The sequence below is a fragment of the Catharus ustulatus genome, chromosome 1 (assembly GCF_009819885.2).
Source record: "Catharus ustulatus isolate bCatUst1 chromosome 1, bCatUst1.pri.v2, whole genome shotgun sequence".
NCBI classification, from domain to species: domain Eukaryota; kingdom Metazoa; phylum Chordata; class Aves; order Passeriformes; family Turdidae; genus Catharus; species Catharus ustulatus.
Window position 1 is genome coordinate 97492841 of NC_046221.1, and position 19435 is coordinate 97512275.

The 19435-nt window shown below is 38.8% G+C and overlaps 1 protein-coding gene across 2 annotated transcripts in view; it reads left to right on the forward strand.

Annotated features, from left to right (window-relative positions):
- Nucleotides 1-19435, forward strand: part of TMEFF1 (transmembrane protein with EGF like and two follistatin like domains 1) — a 117293-nt gene that overhangs the window by 50851 nt on the left and 47007 nt on the right. For both annotated transcript variants that reach the window (XM_033062812.1, XM_033062820.2), the window contains exon 2: nucleotides 17870-17979. In XM_033062812.1, the coding sequence (XP_032918703.1) occupies nucleotides 17870-17979 (110 nt within the window). The remainder of the gene's footprint in view (nucleotides 1-17869; nucleotides 17980-19435) is intronic.

The window sequence follows — 19435 nt, forward strand, 5'->3', positions numbered from 1 at the left end:
TGGGAACACTCTACAGGAACCCTACACAAACTGGGAAAGTTGACCAGTCATCTGGTGCCAAGCTTTTGTGTATAAGCAAGGAACCTCTTCCCAGTGTTCACAGTAAAAACTCAGGCAAAGAAGCTGTTTAATTTCTGTGACATTTTTATCTTTTCTGAAGATTCTTTCTTGCTCTTTGGTCATGGACTATCAGCTATTGTATTTGTGTACAGTGCCTTCCACATGACCAGCTGTGATCCTGTGCATTAAATAATGATGATTAAAAAATTCTGATGCTGCAGTTCGTGGTTTCCCCTTTGCTTCTGTCATAGTCTTCTCTGTTCTCAGCCATGTGGAACCTACAGGAGGGATCCTTGCCCAAAGGATTTTGGAGCTAAAATAATCTGAACTATAACAACCAGGTATAAAACCAGTGTGCATTTGCATTTTCTCTTTCTATGACTTGTTGAATTCCATGGGAATTTTTGGAGGACTAAATCATCTGAATTTTCACTCAGATGACATGGCAGAACTGCTGCAGCCATGAAGCCCTGGTTATCTATACTGGGGGGCTGGTTAGAGAGTGCTGGGAGATTCTCTTGTGCCTTGTGTTCACATTTCCTTCTTAAGCAGCTGAGACATGTTTAAGGCATGTCTTAACTGCTCAGTTGCAGAAGCTGAGAGAGTTTATATTAAGTGCAAATCCCACTCACATTAAAAATGCATTGTTTAATTTTTATCATACAAAAATTCGTAGTAGAAAGCTATTGCAAAAAGATGCTAACAATATATTACTAAAATAGTTAAAATACAAATAATACAATTAAGAAATTGTAATACTAAGTGAGCATTATTCAAAGAATCCCCTTCAAATGCCATTGAAAAAGCTAGAACCCAAGATCTTTAAGATTCTTTAAGAGATATTTGAAACGTCAGATATAGGAAGCACAAATGCCATAACGGTGAGGAAAGGCTGCAAGAAGTACAGCATTCAGGTACTCTGAAAGAGAAAAAATTTTCCCATGTTGAGTGCAGCTGTATTTTTATATCTGTAGTTTGTAATATATTGCACAGTTCTTCGCTTTCAGACACCACCAAAGAGTTAGATCTCAAATGAAGATACTGGGAAGAGGAAGGGAAATGTTGTATTTATTTTTAATAACCTATCTAAAGAATTGTTTGAACCATATATAATAGGTTAGAAAAAAGGGCTCAAGAGACAGATTCAGAGAATGTCACCATCTTGCTACTCAGATAAAGTAATTTGTGCTTGACTCGGGCAAGAAAATTTGTTTCACTTCTATAAGACATAAAATACAAGCATAAATTTTACCCATGCATGTAGAAAATATGCTCTATTTGCAGTCAGTGCTTCCAAAGACAGATCTACTGACCCATCATTGCCTACAAGTTTAAGGACATATGAAGCAAACTCTTGTTGCATAATTGCATTTTCATATAATTGCTTTCTTGCTTCAGGTTTGCTACTGTCTTTACTGTCTACATTTGTTTATAATGAGAACTGCTCCCCTAGTTGGGTTAAAACTGTAAGGTACTTACCATAAGTATAGCCTACAACCACTACAATCCATTTTGTAGTATTTCTGACTTATTTTCTTTAAAACTGTTATAATTACTTTTTTACACATTCTAAATTGCTTTTTGCAGTACCTACCTCACTCCAGTTTCTTCTCCAAAGTATTGGCCGCCAGTGTGTTCCAACCTAAGTTCCAAAATGGAAGCTGATCCTAAGTTACTACAAAAATTAGGATGAGCTGAAAAATCTAAGAAAAGAAAGATAAGAAGTGGACAAAGAAAGAATGAAGTTAGGATCATCAACAGATAAAATAGAAAAAAATTTCCCTACTCACCACAGTAGGTTTTAAATAGCTGATGGTTTCTACATGATGCTTCTCAAAGATGAACTTTTCAGCCCATTTTGTTTTTATCTTGTATTTTAATACTAGCATTGAAATATAGATCCTTTCAACCATTTAATTATGCCAGTTAATGGTTACCAGTGAAAATGGGATTTTGTCAAATGTGGGTTTTTCCTTTGTATCCAAAAATAAGGAAGATGCACAGAGCCTTACCGTAGGAAACAGAGAGGATGAGTGCCTGATTTTAAAGGTCCTTTCCATTTGCTGACAGATGCCGTCCAGCTGAGCAATGCACGATGACAGGTTAATAGGAGAAGAAGAAATGAATAGGATAAGGAGAGGAAACACATTTCTTTGGATCCCTCTGTGGTTTTACGGTTCCTGAGCTGTTTAGAAGTTCTATCCTGTGTTCTCTCTTCCCTGCATGCTGAAGGAGTGATCCTAGGGCAACTTTGATTCGTGTGCTCAGCATAGGAGCCACCTTTTGCTGTCCCTGCAAAGCTGTGGCTCAGGTACCTACAGTGCAACAGCCTCGGAAGCCAGCAGAGGAGTTTTGCATAAGTGCATCAATAAGTGTCATATGATGGCATTTGACACAAAGCGTTTGGTTTTCTTTTTAATGTGTTGGGTAATGGCTGTTTCCAAAAGCTGCATGAGCTGGGAGGAAAGGCGTGAAGTTCTAAATGCATGAAAATGTGTAAAATTGCATAGCACCAGCAAAAAAACTCATAAAAGACTCACGCTGTTCTGAACAGCGAGTGCTTCTAGTCCACTCTTTCTAAACCATCTAAAAGCACCCAGCTGTGAGAGCTTTTAATGAGAGTCTAAAGCCTAAATTTAGAATAAAGATATTAAATTTATGATTTGAAATAAATTTAAAAAAGGTGACGTGGGCAGTAAACAATGCTGAAAACACTTATTGTGAGGGGCAGCTAAGAGGAGCTACAGGAATCTCTTCTAAGAGTTTTTCTTATTGTTTATTGTTAATGCCTGACATCCTTTATCTTACTCTTGGCACTGCTCTTCATTATCTATTCTTTCTGTATTTTGATCTAACTGAATTAATATTTACCTTGGCTTTGAAATTTGTGCTCATCTGTTTTAAAGTCCTGTGGACATCTTAGGTAATACAGAATACATATTAATAATATTTTTGAAGTCCTGCAGTGGCACAATAGTAGATTTATGTGTTTGATATCTTAATGTTTCAGACAGCTTCATGTAGACAGAATGTTTTTCCACTGCCACCAAATCATCAAGAGATTAGCCTCAAACCAGTTTTTGTGGGAAACCTGTGCACTGTGACATAAATATAACAGGGATAGAAAGTTGACGAAGGGACTTCATAATTCCCCATCAGTATCCAATGTGATCTCTTTATAAAAACTACTAAAATGTACTTCGGAAGTACTAAAAATTGGCTAAATTTCCATGGCACTTCTCTGTAGTAATCCTAAAAGGCTATGGCAATGTGACTTCTCTAACAATAGTTTATGTGATTTTTTTTTTAGTTTTCTAAAGGAATGTCAACTACACCCTCAGATTTGAAAGAGCATTCTGGAAAAAAATATGTTCTGCACAGTGGATTACGAATGTCTGTGTTGTGTGCACAAGGCCTGAACTCGGGTGCAGACATGGTGTTTGGGATTTAAACACTTTTAGAATGTCTCTGGTGCCATTTCATATTGGAGAAGGGAGCTCTTTCAGCCTAATCATGCGGCCCTTTGAGCCAGACTGCTTTAAAGATGTGCATTTAATGGACCCAGAGGCCCCAAACATATTTGACAGAGCACTGTGCAGAATGAAGAAGAGGAAAGAAAGAGGTGGCCCATGGGCTGTGCAAATATCCCCTAGAAAGTCTGAGTCTTTTATGTGTCAGGAGAAACAGTGAATTCTAATTTTTTAAAAAAGTTTAATATTGATAAGAGTAACTGGCCTTTGAAGTAGCTATTGAGTCAATACCTGGCTCTAGGTATAATTCAGGGGCTTTGTTCTTCTCCCCACTTTGAATAGCAAAAATAGGAACAAGAGTGATCATCTGAATAACGCATGGGGGTTATAATGATATATACAATTAAAATTTGGTATTAGAATATACACTTAAGCAGAATCCTTCTTTTAGTGTTCATCTTCACTATTGATTAAACGAGCTACTGATGTGCACATTTTAGTGTCAGGACCTGCCTTACTTCAACGCACTGTGTGTTTTCTCATCCATGAATGTACAATGTGATACCTCAGGTCCATTTTAATACTTTTCTACCATTCTTTTAGGCTATGATTTAGAATTATATAAAAGCCAATATTCATACAACCATTAATAAAATGTTTCCAGTTCTGTATTTATTTAGAATTTCATAACATTTTTATATGAAGGTTAGACCTTAAAAACCTGATTTCCTATCTGAAGACACTCACATTTTTTATACATTTCAAAGAAGCTGTTAAACAGTTTACCATAATATTTGAAGATACCCCAGCTCTAACTATTGATTGAAGAGCTAGTTGGGATGCAGGTGGTAAAAAACATTGTGTTCTCCTTGTTGATCCTGTTTCAAATAGCATGTAAGCAAACCTAAGCAGATTTTATCATTGGGAGCATCCCAAAGTTACTGGAAGTTTTTACAAAAACACCCTTCTTTGTCACAGGCTGAGTAATAGCAGATCATAATGCCATTTAAGAAGTAATTCCTGATTCTCCTCAATATTTAAGACATTCCAGTGCCTATTAACTGCAAATAAGAAGTCATTGGGAAGCATATGGCATCTGTTGCACACCAGACCATGCATTTTGGTACCAGGGAAATTACAAAACTAAGGGAGGAGCCTGGACATAAAAGCCCCTTTTCCCCACCTATAGCAGATGGTCAGATTTCTAATTTAAAATTTTGCTGGAGTTCTGGCATACTGCCATCTGACTCCACAGCTGCAACAGTGCAATAACTCTGTCACCTCTCTTAGAAAATGTTTCTTGAGAGTAAATTTAATGCCTAGTGAAGTGTTGAATTTACAGCTGCTGGGAGCAGAATATAATATGTAAGAGAAGGCTGTGAGGTCCTGCCGATTTCCCTCACCTGGTTACAAGTAAGGCTGTGTTTATATGAAACTGTTGTGAGCAGCATTAGGGAATTGGAGGGAAGATGTTTCCAGTTATTTGTTTTCACAGGTCTTTCAGTAATCCTGTGTAAAAAGAATCGATCTGCAGTGTTAGTGGAGATCTTGCCCAAAGAGCTTGACTGGGGTTATGGAAAACATTCATTATCATTATCAGTGCAAGAAGATAATGCACTGCATTATCATTGCATTTTTTTCTGAAGGTTTTCCTTTTGCCTCTGCTCTATCAGTTTCTATTAGCATTGAAAATGCTGGTGCAGATGAGAGTGGTAATGCTGAATCCCTCACCAAGTATTTAACCCACCTATCCCCTTATTTACTCGGCTGGAGATGGTGGCACACCCCTGCAGAGCTGCCAGAACAGTCTCTAGGAGTAGCACTGGATGGGTATTTGTGACATGGGAAATGTTTTACTGATTTTTTCTGGGGAAGGCAAGGCAGACTCTTTCATATAGAAAATGGGTGTCAGGCACTACTAACTTGAATTGAATTTGAAATTTGATTCTGGAATTAAGATCTTCCTATCCTGTGACCACAACCTGACAAGTTTGATCTGTAGTCTCTCTAGTGTGGAGGTTATGCAGACATGAAATTTACTTTTTTCTTCAGAAATTTGTGTATAAGTTTGGCAGGCTCTTCCTCTTTTGCAAAGCTAGAAATAAGATTTATTACAAGTTTGCAGTTTTCAGATCTTGCAAGAAGATCATTGTTGCCCCCACCATCTCATGACAGGTGATGTGCTGATATTTTTGGAAAATGTCGGTTGGATGTTCTAGACACAGCAGGTTTCTCCCCATCTTCAGTCAGCCTTGAGCTACTCTCATAGCTGAACCTTGCAGGAGTGGTTTCTCTTATAATTTATGCAAGGAATGGATCAGCTCCTGGAAATCTTGGTTGACTGGAAAGAGAGAGGGTGTGCGACAAGGTGTCTCCAGTAGAAAACTGGTCCTGAGTGCACAGGGACACCACCAGCTCTGCTAGAGGAGATTGTGTAGGGTAGAGCTGTGAGCACAGGTCCTTCCCCTCACACCCTTGCAAAGACAGTGTCTTTTCTGAAAAGCAGTGTCTGTATTTGATTCAAGCCAAACTTACCCTTTTTCTTGCTCCTCTGTCCCACCCTCCCTAGGGCAAAGCACATTCCAAAAGCTTTTTCAGGCTCCTCCATATTTTCGTGCTGCACAAGAGCCAACCCCCTACAGTGTTGTGTTCCTGAACAAACAAGAGTTTTCCCAGTGGGACTATGAGACACATTTCGGGGTTTGCATGGCACTGTCTGCATTAGGCTCTATCAAGCAGCACAGTTTGAATTCTGAGCAGTGATTATCAGCTATTTGAATACAGCAAATGAGTCCTGCAAGCTGTATTAATACATCAACATAACTCTTTTGTTAGCATTAGTAGCCTCAGTGAGTTAGTATTCATTTTTTTCTCTCATTTTTTAAATTAATCAACATGTATCATCTAAATTGTTTTGTGTCTGCACTGTTTTTGGTGATCACAATGATTTTCTGGCTGTGGTGTTGAAAATATTTCTATTAAAGGAAAGGTAATGAGAGTGAGAAAAGATAACCTTGCAGCAAAACAATTGGACAGGGACAAGTTCTATTGTGGCATCCTGCCTTGGCCTTGGATAAATCCTTCCTTCTATATATGCTTTTCTTCCTCATTCACATTCTCTGAAAGGGAAATGATATTATCTAGTTTTTTCACAATTTGTATGGTCTCTGTGCTTACATTGTAAGCAATGGGCTGGTTCTCACCCATGCCTTTCAGAAGGGAGATCTGATCTTCGCTGCAGCCTCTAGGTATTTCACACAGCTGCTAATGATAGTAACTGGGAGCAATGAGTAATATCTAAAATTTAAGATATTTGAAGTCACATTATAGATTTCTGCTATCAAATGATCTTGCAGACAGCAGCATTTTCCCTGTAGAGAGTGAATAATTAAGATTAATACACTATCTGACAACTTTTTGTCAGATATTTTCTGCTACTTTTAAGGGAAAGTTTCAAATCTGGGAAATAAGCAGTGCTTTAAAACATTTCTCCACTCTGTAATTCTACACATTTTTAACCAATAGACTGAAACCTAGGTGAAGTTAATTGCTTTCTGCATGAAAATCAGATCCTCAAAAAATTCTTGTGTCCTTGATCCTACAAACACTTAAGGACATTCTTTGTCTTGCACATAATCAGTTCCATTTAGCTTATTTAGATACCACAAATGCTCAAGGTTAAGTCTCTGTGCAGGCATTTGTAGGATTGGAGCCTCAAATTACGATTACCAAATGGCAAAATACCTTTTCAAATAGACTTGTTCCTCATTGAACACCATTTTGTAGGAAATAGTATTTTTCTAGAAAATTCACCAAAAGACACCTGTTTTTCTTGGGTTTGTAGCTGAGAAATGCAAGGACTTTCCATTCCAGAGACTTTTCTTTTTCTGTTTTTTTAACTCTAAAGGAAAAATGTTGTGATAAATGGAAAAGTAGAAGAGAAGGAGTAGTAGCACAGGAGACAACAGTGAATATTGAAAATATTTTTTACTGAAAATATGGGGTTTGAATACATGTATATATATTTATTTCTCATCTTTAAAATATTTCTCTTTTTTTTCCCCCCAAGAAACATACAATTTTTGGCAATCATATATAATGTGTGCAATATGCAGGGCATATATAATAACCTGAGTTTTGCAGTATAATCTATGTCGGCATTGTGTTGGTTCATCCATGAAACCCTAGCAGTTCACTCTTAGTGTTTTCCATTATACTTGGGAGATATTTTATTTTTAAAAAATCGTTACTGAATTTATTTTAGTTTTTGAAATAATGGCTCCCAGAAGGCCAACTCATCCTTACATGACAACCTGGGAGGCTGTTCCACAGCTGTGAATACAGTCTCTTTGGAACTTCCAAGGACCAAGACTCAACTCCTCTTTAAACATCTCTCTGACACTGAAAACACAGGAATAAGAGAAAGAGAAAGTGGGGAAGTTAATGAGTAATTATAGTTGGCTTTGATTTCCCCCCAAATGTCTTTAAAATGAAGTAAAACAAACAAGAAGCCAAATCACTTCCATAGCTTTGCTTAGAGGAAAGTGTCAATCCACATACAGAGCTCAGTTCTTTTCGTGCTAGGACTCGAAGACAAACATAGATTGACGTGACCTTTAGCGTGAGGAAAATATATGGGCTTTGTGGCAAATGGACACACTTCTGATGTGATCAGCTTTCTGCTGACTTCAGCCCTTGTTTCAACAGGGACAAAAAACCTCATGATCAGGCCCTTTATGCACTTCCCTTACTGTTGCTCAGAGATGAAGGCTCCTTTCTCTGACTGCATCCTGGAGCTCTGCAGGCTGTGATCAATGACTGACATGGTTATAGAAAGGCTACACCTTGGCATCCTAGTGCTGCTCACACCAGGCCTTGCTCCTCTTCTGCTGTAGGAAAAATGAAAGTGAGGAGCAGAAAACAGAAGGAGTTCAGGGATTAGCACCAGGGCAAGGTAGAGCCATCAGCCATCCATTTCCCACCTGTACGCAAATATTGTAATTCTGGAGACCTAATAAAACATGACACCTCTATTCCACCTCTTAATCTGGACTCTATGCCTCCGAGTTTTGTGCAAGGAATGGGATCAGAATTTGACCTATATTGTTTCCAATTTAGAAATCAACTTGAGTTACATATGCCACCTGCAGATCAAAGAAGAAATTCACTGCCTTGTCTACGCAAGATTATTAGTTGCTTTAGTGTTCATTTTTACCACTGTTTTACTTGACTTCCGGTTCTTTGGGAGTAGAAATGAGGGCTCTGTTGTTTCAGTGTCTGAACAGCTTGCCACTTCTCTACAGGCTTAGGGAAGCAACAGTCAGATTTACTTCGTAAACAGGACTGAAGAGTTCACCTTGGTTTGTAATTGGCACAGAAAGATTTCTTCAGGACAAGGATTCATTAGCCAAAGCTACAGCTTCCATGGAGCACCATGCTTGCTGGATGTGTTCTGATATGGCCAATGATGCTGGAAAGCCAGAGAAGCTCCCCAACTTGGAGCAGGGGAGAGGAGAGACAGAAGACCCTTAGCCAATTGCTTGCAAATATTTTGGGTATTTGGCCATCTACTCTGCAAACTGAGAGACAGAGCAAGAAAGCAAGGGAACATTAAGGGAACAAGGACAAATAACATTTTCCCACCAACTGTAATGGCACATGCTACACAACTGTCAAGACTTAACAGTATAATTTACCCAAATGAAAAATTTCCTAGGAACCCCATTAGTTGTAAAAGGCTGGTGAAGTGTAAGAACACTATTTTTAAAGTTAACTTACCAGAATGAATCCATTTGTATAGGCATTAGCATTCAGCAGCACGAGTTTTCCAGTATCCTGAAGGTCCATGTGTTTACAAGATCGAAGTCTAAATTTCTGAAACTCAGTATGGCGAGGACCATGACACTTCCATGAGTGGAAAAGAGTAACTTAGTGCATGTGTTTGTGAAAAGAAACATATCACATTTGTTTGCGTTCTTGTTCATGAGCCTTGTCCCAATGTCATGGTTTTAATCCCAGCTGGAGATTAAGCACCACGCAGACACTCCTTAATCCCCTCTTAATTTCCTCCCAAGCCCTGGTGGAGTGTGGAGAAGAATCAAAATAAAACTTGTATGTTGATATAAGAACAGTTTAATAATTGAAATCAATGTAAAATACAGTAATAATGGTAAATAGTAATGATTATAAAAAAGGGGGGGAAAAGAGTGATGCACAATGCAATTGCTCACCACCCAATGACTGATGCCACACCTCCCTTCCTGAACCCAGACCAGCCACCCTTCCAGGTAACTCCCCCCATGTTATATACTGGGCTTGATGTTCTATGACGTGGAATATCCTTTTGGTCGGTGTGGGTCACCTGTCCCAGCTGTGCTCCCTCACAGTTTCTTTGGTGCACCTCCTCACTGGCAGGGCATGAGACAAGGAAAAAAATGTCCTGGACTTGGGATAAACATCACAAAACCCCAAACATCAGTGTATTATTGACACTATTCTCATTCTGAATCCAAAACAGCACTGTAACAGCTGCTGACAAGAAATTTAACTCTACCCTAGCTGAAACCAGGACATGTCCTGAATTCCTCCCACTGGTAATGGAGACACTAGATATTAGACCCCCTTTCTCCAAGCAGACACTAATATTCCATTAGGATCTAGGAAAATCAGTGTCCCAGGTCTCTCCTGCTATCAGATTTGGCTGAAATTGCCCAGTGAGTTCAAAAGTTATAAGAACAAATCAACCTGTCTAGAAAGTTGCAGCTCCTGCACAGCCTTTGTTTCCTTAGAGACTGAAGATTGATAATATATGTTTTAATCAATCTCGCTGTAAATATGCTATATGAGCGTGTTCCTTTTTGAATACTTTATTGTAATTTTATGTAAAAATATGCAATGACATGCTTATTTTTTATAATGGCCTTGCATAATCATAGTCAATAATTTTTTGTAGTAAGACATATTCTGCTTTGCAAGCAAGTTTTGAAGTCAGTGTCCTGGATAGCTGCTGACAGAGAAGCACATCAGACCCAGGTCCTGAAGGCCAGATTGCTACACTGCCTGACCTTGATACAAAAGTGTTTATGGGAGAGAAATAATTCCAGGTACCCACCAAATCTGTCCCTGTCTCCAACCAACTGCACAGCTTGTCAATTTGTACCATTTGATTACATATTCACCTACAGCTTATATAGAATTTCTGAAATACTGTCAAAGCTTTTAATATAAGAAAGAAGTGCCTTAACTTTCCCTGCAAGTGCTTTTTTTCCCCTTGATGGAAACAGAAATGTACCACTGGCTGCACCCAATATTTTGATGGAGCTGTCACACAAACATTCGTCGCTATGGCACTTTTCCTTACTTTTTTCACACTGAATAGAGTTAGTCTCAGGCACATTAGCAACGTGAATAATACAGTGTGGGAGACTCTCAGGTTCAAAGCCAGTCTTGTTACCTTGCTGTGTGAGTGCTAGTTGTTAAAAATTGCTCTGGTTTCCTATTGTGTATAAGAATACTAATTGCTTCAGCAGCATGTATGCATTCAGTTTTCCTCTGTTCAAAAAGGAGACTATGGTGATTTGAAATGTAAAAGTATAATCATCCCAGATAAATTGGACAGCACTTAAGCAATCAAAAGCTAATGCAGTCTTGTAAAAGTAGTTTTAGGGAAATATTTCAAGCTTTATTCACTCAGATAGCATTTTCAAGAGCCAAAGCACGGCTTTATTTTTTCTTTCTGCACAATTGAGCATTAAATATTGCACTGAGACACAGCAAAACAGGTTTTGCTGTCCTCTAATACTGCCTAAGATTGTTTTCAAAACAGCAGATTTGCCATCAACCACACAAGGCATCCATCAATTGACCAGTTTCAAAAAATGTGGGAGCATTTGCATGCTGTTAGATTACAGTTGTCTATGCTTTTTTAGTGTAAATTAATTTTAATAATTTTGTTTCTTTTAATTTTTATTTTCATATAACCTCTTGGCTGTCCCAATGAAATGTTTTCTTTTAATTCAAGTCTAAAAGTAAATTATACCATGACATGTCACGATACTTAAATGACTTTTAACTGATTTAATCATTTAAAGCTTACATTTGCTTTATATTTTCTTGTGTTACATTTTCATTTTTCTCTTTTTCTTCTCTGATTGCCTTTATTTAAAAATTCTTTTTGTTGTTCTTCACTTTCCACTCTCCACATTCTTAATTTCTTTTAACTGCTTTTTTTTTTTTTTTTTTGCCAAACTGTCACCTCAGATCAGTGGCAACAGCCATCTTCAAAGGGGATATGCATGTCTGAAGGGCATCCTTCTTCTCCCTGAATTATTTTCCAGTAGTTTGCCTTATTGTCTGTTTTCTTTTCCAAAAAACATAGTTTTTCATTTGAACAAGATAGTACGACCTATTCTGTCTTGCTTTGCCTTGTTTGACACAAGCAAGTATTATTTATTTGGACAACTAATTGCTAATTTTGTCTGAGGGGCTTGTCTGCTCTCTTTTTCTTCACCCATAACTTGTAACAATTTCTGAGAAGAAAATCAGCAAACATAAACTCTACAATGCAAATTATTGTGATTTACGTAATCCACAACTGCTGAAACATGAGGATAATAAAATGCTCGGGAAAACATAATGCAGAGGTTTTTTAATAGTTACCAAATAAATGGGAGTCTCAGGTTTTGCTAACGATGCACACTTGCTTGGGAAACTCATGGTTTCAGTGTTTTAGTAGCATTTTGTTCTCTAACTGATGAAGCAAGAAAAGCCACTTTCTCCTTTGGTTGCAGTGCTAAAGCCAGCAGTGTCCCAAGGAGGGCAACAAGGATGGGGAAGGTCAGGTAGATACAAAACCACAGAAGGAGTGGCTGAGGTCACTTGGTCTGTTCAGCCTGGGGAAGGGGAGCCTGAGGGGAGACCTCCTTGTGGTCTGCAGCTTCCTCACAAGGGGAAGCAGAGGGGCAGGCACTGATCTCTCCTCTCCGGTGAACAGTTACAGGACCTGATGGAAAGGCATGAGACTGTGTCAGGGGAGACTTAGGTATTTTTAAGGTATTTTTCCTAACATATATATATATATATATATATACCTTTTCTAGATATTAGGAAGTTCCCACAATTGTGCTTTCTGTTCAGAGCCTGGGTGATACAGCTCTGTAAGCATTTGCATGATTTCCTGCAGGAATGGCTGTTCTGGATGTACTTTGAAAAGCTGTGGGATGGAGATGAGCTGTAGATTAAGACATCTAAATGTAAATGTTTATGTATAGATGTGTGCATGTGAGCCAAGTGTCTGAACCAATGTCACAGTCACTGTAGGTGATGGAAATCTGAAGTGACTGAAGCCACTACCAGATGGGATGCTCCTATGTCTGCAAGGGATCAGTAGGATTTACAGGAGAATTGTGCAGTTTTGTTCTGAGCTGGCAGCAGGAGGTGAGCAGAGGTATTCCAGGGACATCCAAAATACTTCCCTGGATAATCTTTTTTTCTGTGCCACTCAAACTCACCTGGTGGAAGTGGGCAGGCTGTCCTTGGGAAGCATGGGGTCAGAGGCCTGGCTCTGAGCATCATCTTTGTGGTGTGGCAAAGGTTGTTACTAGCAGGTAAAGGTTTATTCAGAAGTTTGATTTGAGACTCAGGTTATTACTGTACTTGTCATGTGAGCACTTCAGCTTTATCATTCTCTTTAAAAGGGAAAGATTTTTTTGGTGTTTCCTCCCCGCATTAAATTCTCCATTCATTTATAATTAATTTGGTAAAACCAAAAACAAAGTCAGTGATTCACCCAAGCCAATCCAGTCATAAGATTGTCTCCCAAAACTGAGCAGGTTATAAGTTTTCTGTTCATCAGTTTTCACCTGCTTTGGCTCTGTTTTGTGGTCCTGAGAGCTCATCCAGTCATAGCACCATATCTCCAGTAGACCTTGTGTGCTCTAATGTATCTTTATACAACATAATTTCTTCTGAGCCCTTTTCCAAGCCAGTGTTGACTCAACTCAATTGTTCTTACAACTTTGGGGGTTCTATTAAGCTATACAGACTTTTTATGAACTCTCCCAAGTCCGTCTGTGTGTATGTGTCTATATACGACCTCCATGAGAGGTCATACATCTTAATTTAAAGCTTGGCTTCACAAAGAACAAACTGTTGGGAGGACAGAAAAACCTTGCCCTTTCCCTCTAATGCAAATGGTGGAAATTGCTTCTCTTTTTTTACTAGACCCTTAGGTCAAGACCAAAAGGCAATAAGGGGTCCTGATGCCTCTACTGTTTGGAATCTTATCCATAGAGAAAACAGACAGGCAGGCAGAGAGAGTTTTTTCTCAGTAACAGCTGCAGTATTCACATGCTCACTTTCATGTGGAAAAAGTATTTTTTGGTTCCTTATACCCATGCATCATTACTATGTACTATTGCCAACCCCAGGAGAAACATGAGTTATGAAAAAGCAAAGCAAACAGATTTGCCCATCTTAGATTTTACTTTATTCTTGAGGTATCCAGATGGAAACAACATATTTGATGTACTTAAAGCTACAAATTTGATTTCATCTTCAGGTTCAGCATTTTGACACATGTAATTTACCTTATAACAAGAGCCTCAGAGCAATGCATTTTGAGGTCACAGGCAAATTGCCGATCTACAGCTACTTGTATTGAGCTGTACTTCACATTCTCTGAAAGGAGTCAAAATGGAGACGGCTTTCCTCATTTTTAGTGATGTAACAAATTTTCACAAAGTGAATTCTTTTCAACAGAGAAAAAAAGGCATACCTGGAAGACCTTGCTGTGGGTCTTCACAAGCTGCCCTGTACCAGTCAGACCTCACATAACCAGGAAGTGTATTGGCTGAACAGGTACTAGCAAATAATTTTTTAATACCTCATTTCAGGTCTTTGGAGATTAATTTTACCATAAATTTGGAAGCCTGATTTAATTGCGCTAATTATATTTTCTCTTGGGAATTGACGGATTACTACCTAGCATATTCTTACTGTGTGTAATGAATTGCACTGAGGCTTTCTCTTAATTATACCTGCTGAAAGTCAAGGAAATAAGTTACAACAGGCATTAAAGAAACATGCAAGAAATTACCCTAAACCATTTGCTATATATTCTTGCTTCTCTCATAGATCTGCTCTTACGATGATGATTCCGTTCTTTTGGAAATAATTGCAGAAACTCTGTTTAAATTATCTGTCTGTGGGGAATTCACTGAAAAGAGAGCATGCAGACATGCAAGACATCTACAGTTCCTCCTCATATCACTCTATTAACAACAATCCACCCATCCACATGTATTCATTTTTGAATGGAATGCTGTGGGTGCAGAAGTAATTACAGCCACCACACTTCCTGGTACTTGTGATTTCATCAGATGTAATCATGCACATGTTGGAGGCCTGATTTCGCTGCTGCTGAAATTTGCCACTGAATGGAATAAGGGATTAGGTGACATCCTGTCACAGAATAAAGTTCATCTGTCATGTTCAAGTGCCAATCACCAGGATATCTTGTCTTTTGTACAACTTTGGAAAATCGTGTTGTCTCCTGGTCTCTGCATGGCCTTTCCTGTTCAGTGTTCATTTAATGCCATGAAGCTTATAATCAGTATTTATCATTTCTGTGGAAAGAAAAACAGTCTATGCCTAAAATGAAGTAAACATTAAAAGCACTGTGCTTTCTGTCCTCTTAATTCCTCCTGTGGAATAAAAAAAAAAACCCAAAAAGTATTTTTTTCTTGCGTTGAGGGAGGTTCACGAGGGATAATTCTTTACCCGCATCTTCATATCCTTTCTTACAATTTTGTTCTGAAATCTTTCCCTTTCTCTCTGGCTTTTTTCAGGTAGAGCAATAGCTAAGCTACGAGCAAGTACATCTCGAGTTCAGCCTTGATGCTGAACTGCTATCTGGCCTCTCTTTCTGAGACCAGCACATCCTTCCTCTCTGCAGAAAAGTGAGGCCCCTTGCCCACCACTATGGTGAAGAGGCTCCTTTCTGGATGTTTGTGTGGCCTCTCCACTGGGGGAACACCAATATTGAGAAAAAATCTGCACTACACTGCTTATGCAGTTGGACATGGTGTAGACTCCCAGAAATTCCAGCAGGAGTTACAGCTGCTGAGGGGTTTCTTCTTCAGGTCGGGGTAGGATGTTGCAAAGCACTGAGTCCAGCGTGCTCAGATGAGAGTTGAGCAGAGGGGACCAATATCTCATTATTTTCCTCACCTGATGGACACAGTATTTTGAAAGCAGTGCATGCTCTAATTTGACTGTATGGTTATTCCTTTTTTGAATTGCATTTTCTCAAACGTGTCCTTTAGAATTGCGTATTTTCAAGGTGTCACCTCAAAGTGGACCCTTCTTTCAGATATGACAATCATTTCTCCTTAATTAATTTTGATAGTTTGTTCACCTTCTTGGAACAGATCTTCATGAAGAGAAGGAAAGGCACATTTCCTTCAGGAGGTATCTATGAACACATTAAATTGAAAAGCTGCAATGTTCTGTGGCACATTAGCTTGGGCCCTACAACGCAGCAGTCACGCTTGATAAACGGTGACATTAAGAATAACATTAGAGAACACAAGCACGGGGTTGTGATGGCAACCAGGATACCTATCTGCCCATTGTTACACACTTTGCCCTCCTCATTTATGCCTTTGGGACTGATGGACGTATAGAGGGAAAAGAATCAATATGTTTCTCAATTTTTTCTCATGGTTGGTAAAAAAATATGTGGATTTTTTTGTGGATATGTGCATAACTGGACTTTCCATTGAGCTGCAATCCTGTAACTTCAGTGCCATGAAAAAATACATAATTATGCTTTGTTAAATATAGAAGCATGTGGCATAAGTTATAAAATTTATTACGGTAATTATAGTTTATTTATTTATTTATACATTTATATAAACTATATGTGTGGGTGTATAATGTTACATAAACACAGAGGAGCAGTTTTCCAGGGTGTCTATCACTGTCATACCAAAGTGCTGATACTGCTGTGAGGAGGAGGCTGATTGCCTATTTAAGACTATAAGTGGCAGTGAGGATTATTTTCTTCTGCTTTTGACCTACCTTTCCCCATTTCTGAATGGCTGGCTTTCAGTTCTTTCTTTAAGCCAGTTTTCTGGATAGGGCTTGCTTATTAAAAGTCACAGACATTATTTTAAATCACACTGCTGTCAGTGAATCTCTTTAGTAGATCATACTTCCTATAAATTCCTGAAGGTCTCTGGCTTGAACTACAGCACAGACATCTTGGAATGATATCCTCTGATTTCACTTCACACTTAACAGTGTCAGGGGATTTTTCCAGAGCCCTTGGTGCTATTTTCACCTTTTCATTGGAATCAATAGCACCAGCACTGTTCCCACACAGCTTGGTGAGGTCACATTTAGGTGCACACTGACCACTTCCATTAACCCACTTGTGCTTTCTTTTGCTCTCTTTTCTATATATAATTCAAATCAAATACTTATTTCAAAAGAATATATTTGTTCTCTTTTAAAACTAGCCTTGGATTGTGATGTCCAAAAAGAGCTTGAAGTTAGTTGTGACCTTTGTGCTGAGGTAGTGCCTATGCAGTTGGTGTATAAAGCCCTTTGGTTTCCCTCTTGCTGGTTGTGCCTTGCTGCAAGCTTACAGTGATAGGAGCTGCCATTTGTGCTCCCTATTTTTGTGCAGGAGCTAAGACACAGATCTCTGGTTCATTACTCTGGCTCCTACAGTGCAAGCAAATTATAATAGTTTAAACAGTTTATAACAGTTTATAACAGTTAAATAGTTTATTTTTAGTCTGAAGGATAACAATCTGGCTATGACATGGACTGGAAAACCAGGCAGAGAAATTCTGATGGTTCAGCTTTTCTGGTTCCTCGGGACCTTTGTGGAGAGTAAAGCAAAAAAAGGTAGCAGGTGAGAAATACAAACTATAACCTGTGGAAAGCTCCTGACTCCTGCTAGAAACAATTTCTGTGGAGAAGGGTTTTATACTGTGGCATCCATCTCCATCAGGGGAAACATGGAAGAGAATTTGGGTTGTATAAACACATCATTTCTCTGTATCTGTTTATGTGGTAAATCAGCATTTAGCCACAACCTCTCTCCCAACCAGGCAAAGCTGCCTCTGGGGAGCAGGACCTGCCCCTGGAAAGGAGCCCAGGGGCAGGGCTGAGCCCATGCAGGGCAGCCTGGGGAACAGCTCCACATTTTTCCTCTAATTTCTGTATGGGGGTAAGGCAGCAGGGGTGCTCAAAGTAAGGACAAGGCAGCCCTCAAAATAACTTATCTTACAATTTCTTTTCTGTCTTGTTTTTTTTTTATTTTTCTGCAGAGTTAAATGTAAGGGAGTCTGACGTAAGAGTGTGTGATGAATCGTCGTGTAAATATGGAGGAGTGTGCAAGGAAGAGGGAGGTGGCTTGAAATGTGCATGTCAGTTCCAGGTAAGGGCTGCTCACCTTTTTGTTTGCTATTTCTAACAAAAAAAAAAAAGTCTTCTGAAGTGTTAAAAATAAGTAAATAGCAGGTTGAAATTTTTGTTGGTTTTTGAGCCTTTAGTTTACAATTTTTGTAACTATCATGGCAATTCTTCACCCCTTCTGCCACCAACTTTTTTAGAGAAAAAGCAATACAGCAGTTCTTTAGTTTCACAGTTCATAGCCAGGACAAATATATCAAATATTATGTACAAGACTCATGGTAAAACGGGAAGAGCTGTCAGTGTTACCAGCAAACTCTGGAGTGGGCTGTCTTTCAGTGTTTTAAAAATAATTGTGTGTTCTGTTTCCAATAAATAATAAATCAAGGGGAACCAGAATAGCAATGGTGTGTATATGATCACACACTGGTTTAGATTTCAGTATTTCAGAGCTGGCTTTTGAAAGAATTTGCTCACCTGTGCTGGGGGCATTGTTCTATCTGCCTTTTAAAGGGAGAAAAAATTCTTATGAGAAGAGGCTTTTTCATCTGTCTCTGTCTGTCTGTAACATTCATTTATACAAAATAGTAAAGTCAAAGCTCAGTAATGATTAAAAATCAAAGGAAAGTAAATGCAACCCAAGGATAACTAAAGGTTTAATTTATCTTTTGTAGGTGGTAAATTTGGTGACTTCCTAATAACCAGCTCTTGACATAAAAAAAGGGAACTACTCCATATGAAAAACTGTTACTTTGTTTTGAAGAGTGCATTTTTTAAAAAAGCATTTTTTAAAAACTACTTGCATGTTTACTTGTACTTCTTGAAAAATTTATTATGTGCTCTTAGGAAGGAAGTCTATGGGTGAAGAGAAGGTACTGTGTTTTTCAGACACAGCAGGTTGAAAATCTTCCTGTAACTCTCAAACTTAACTGAGCTGCAACCAGCTCTCAAACTCAATTTGCTGCAACTAGCAGCACCAAAATTTCCAGGCAACAAACACCCAGCCCAAACTGTTAGGCTGTCCACATGCAAGGCTGTCCGAGAGCTGGCTAATTTTTTCCTGATATTGCAAGGTTTTGAAAGGAAAATAGACACATTTTTGTACAGTGGTTCAGCTGAAGAGGCACTGAAAGGAAGATGTGGAAAGATCAGCCTGTTGTTCCAGAAGTGTGTTTCCTATTCATCATAGAGCTGGATAAATGTGCCACTGGTCTCATCCAGCAAGGTACTTCTTAGGTTGTTAAAACTGCAATTTTTAGAAAAATGTACCCTAACAAGAGAGTTGCAAAATTAAATTGATCTTGGATCCAGGTTGTGGTCAGGTGAGATGTTCTTGCTGGGGGGGAAATCACAGAATCCATGAATATGCTGAGTTGAAAGGGACGCACAAGGGTCATTGAGTCCAGTTCCTGACCCTGCACAGGACACCCCAAGAGTCACATCATGTGCCCAAGAGCACTGTCCAAACACTTCTTGAACTC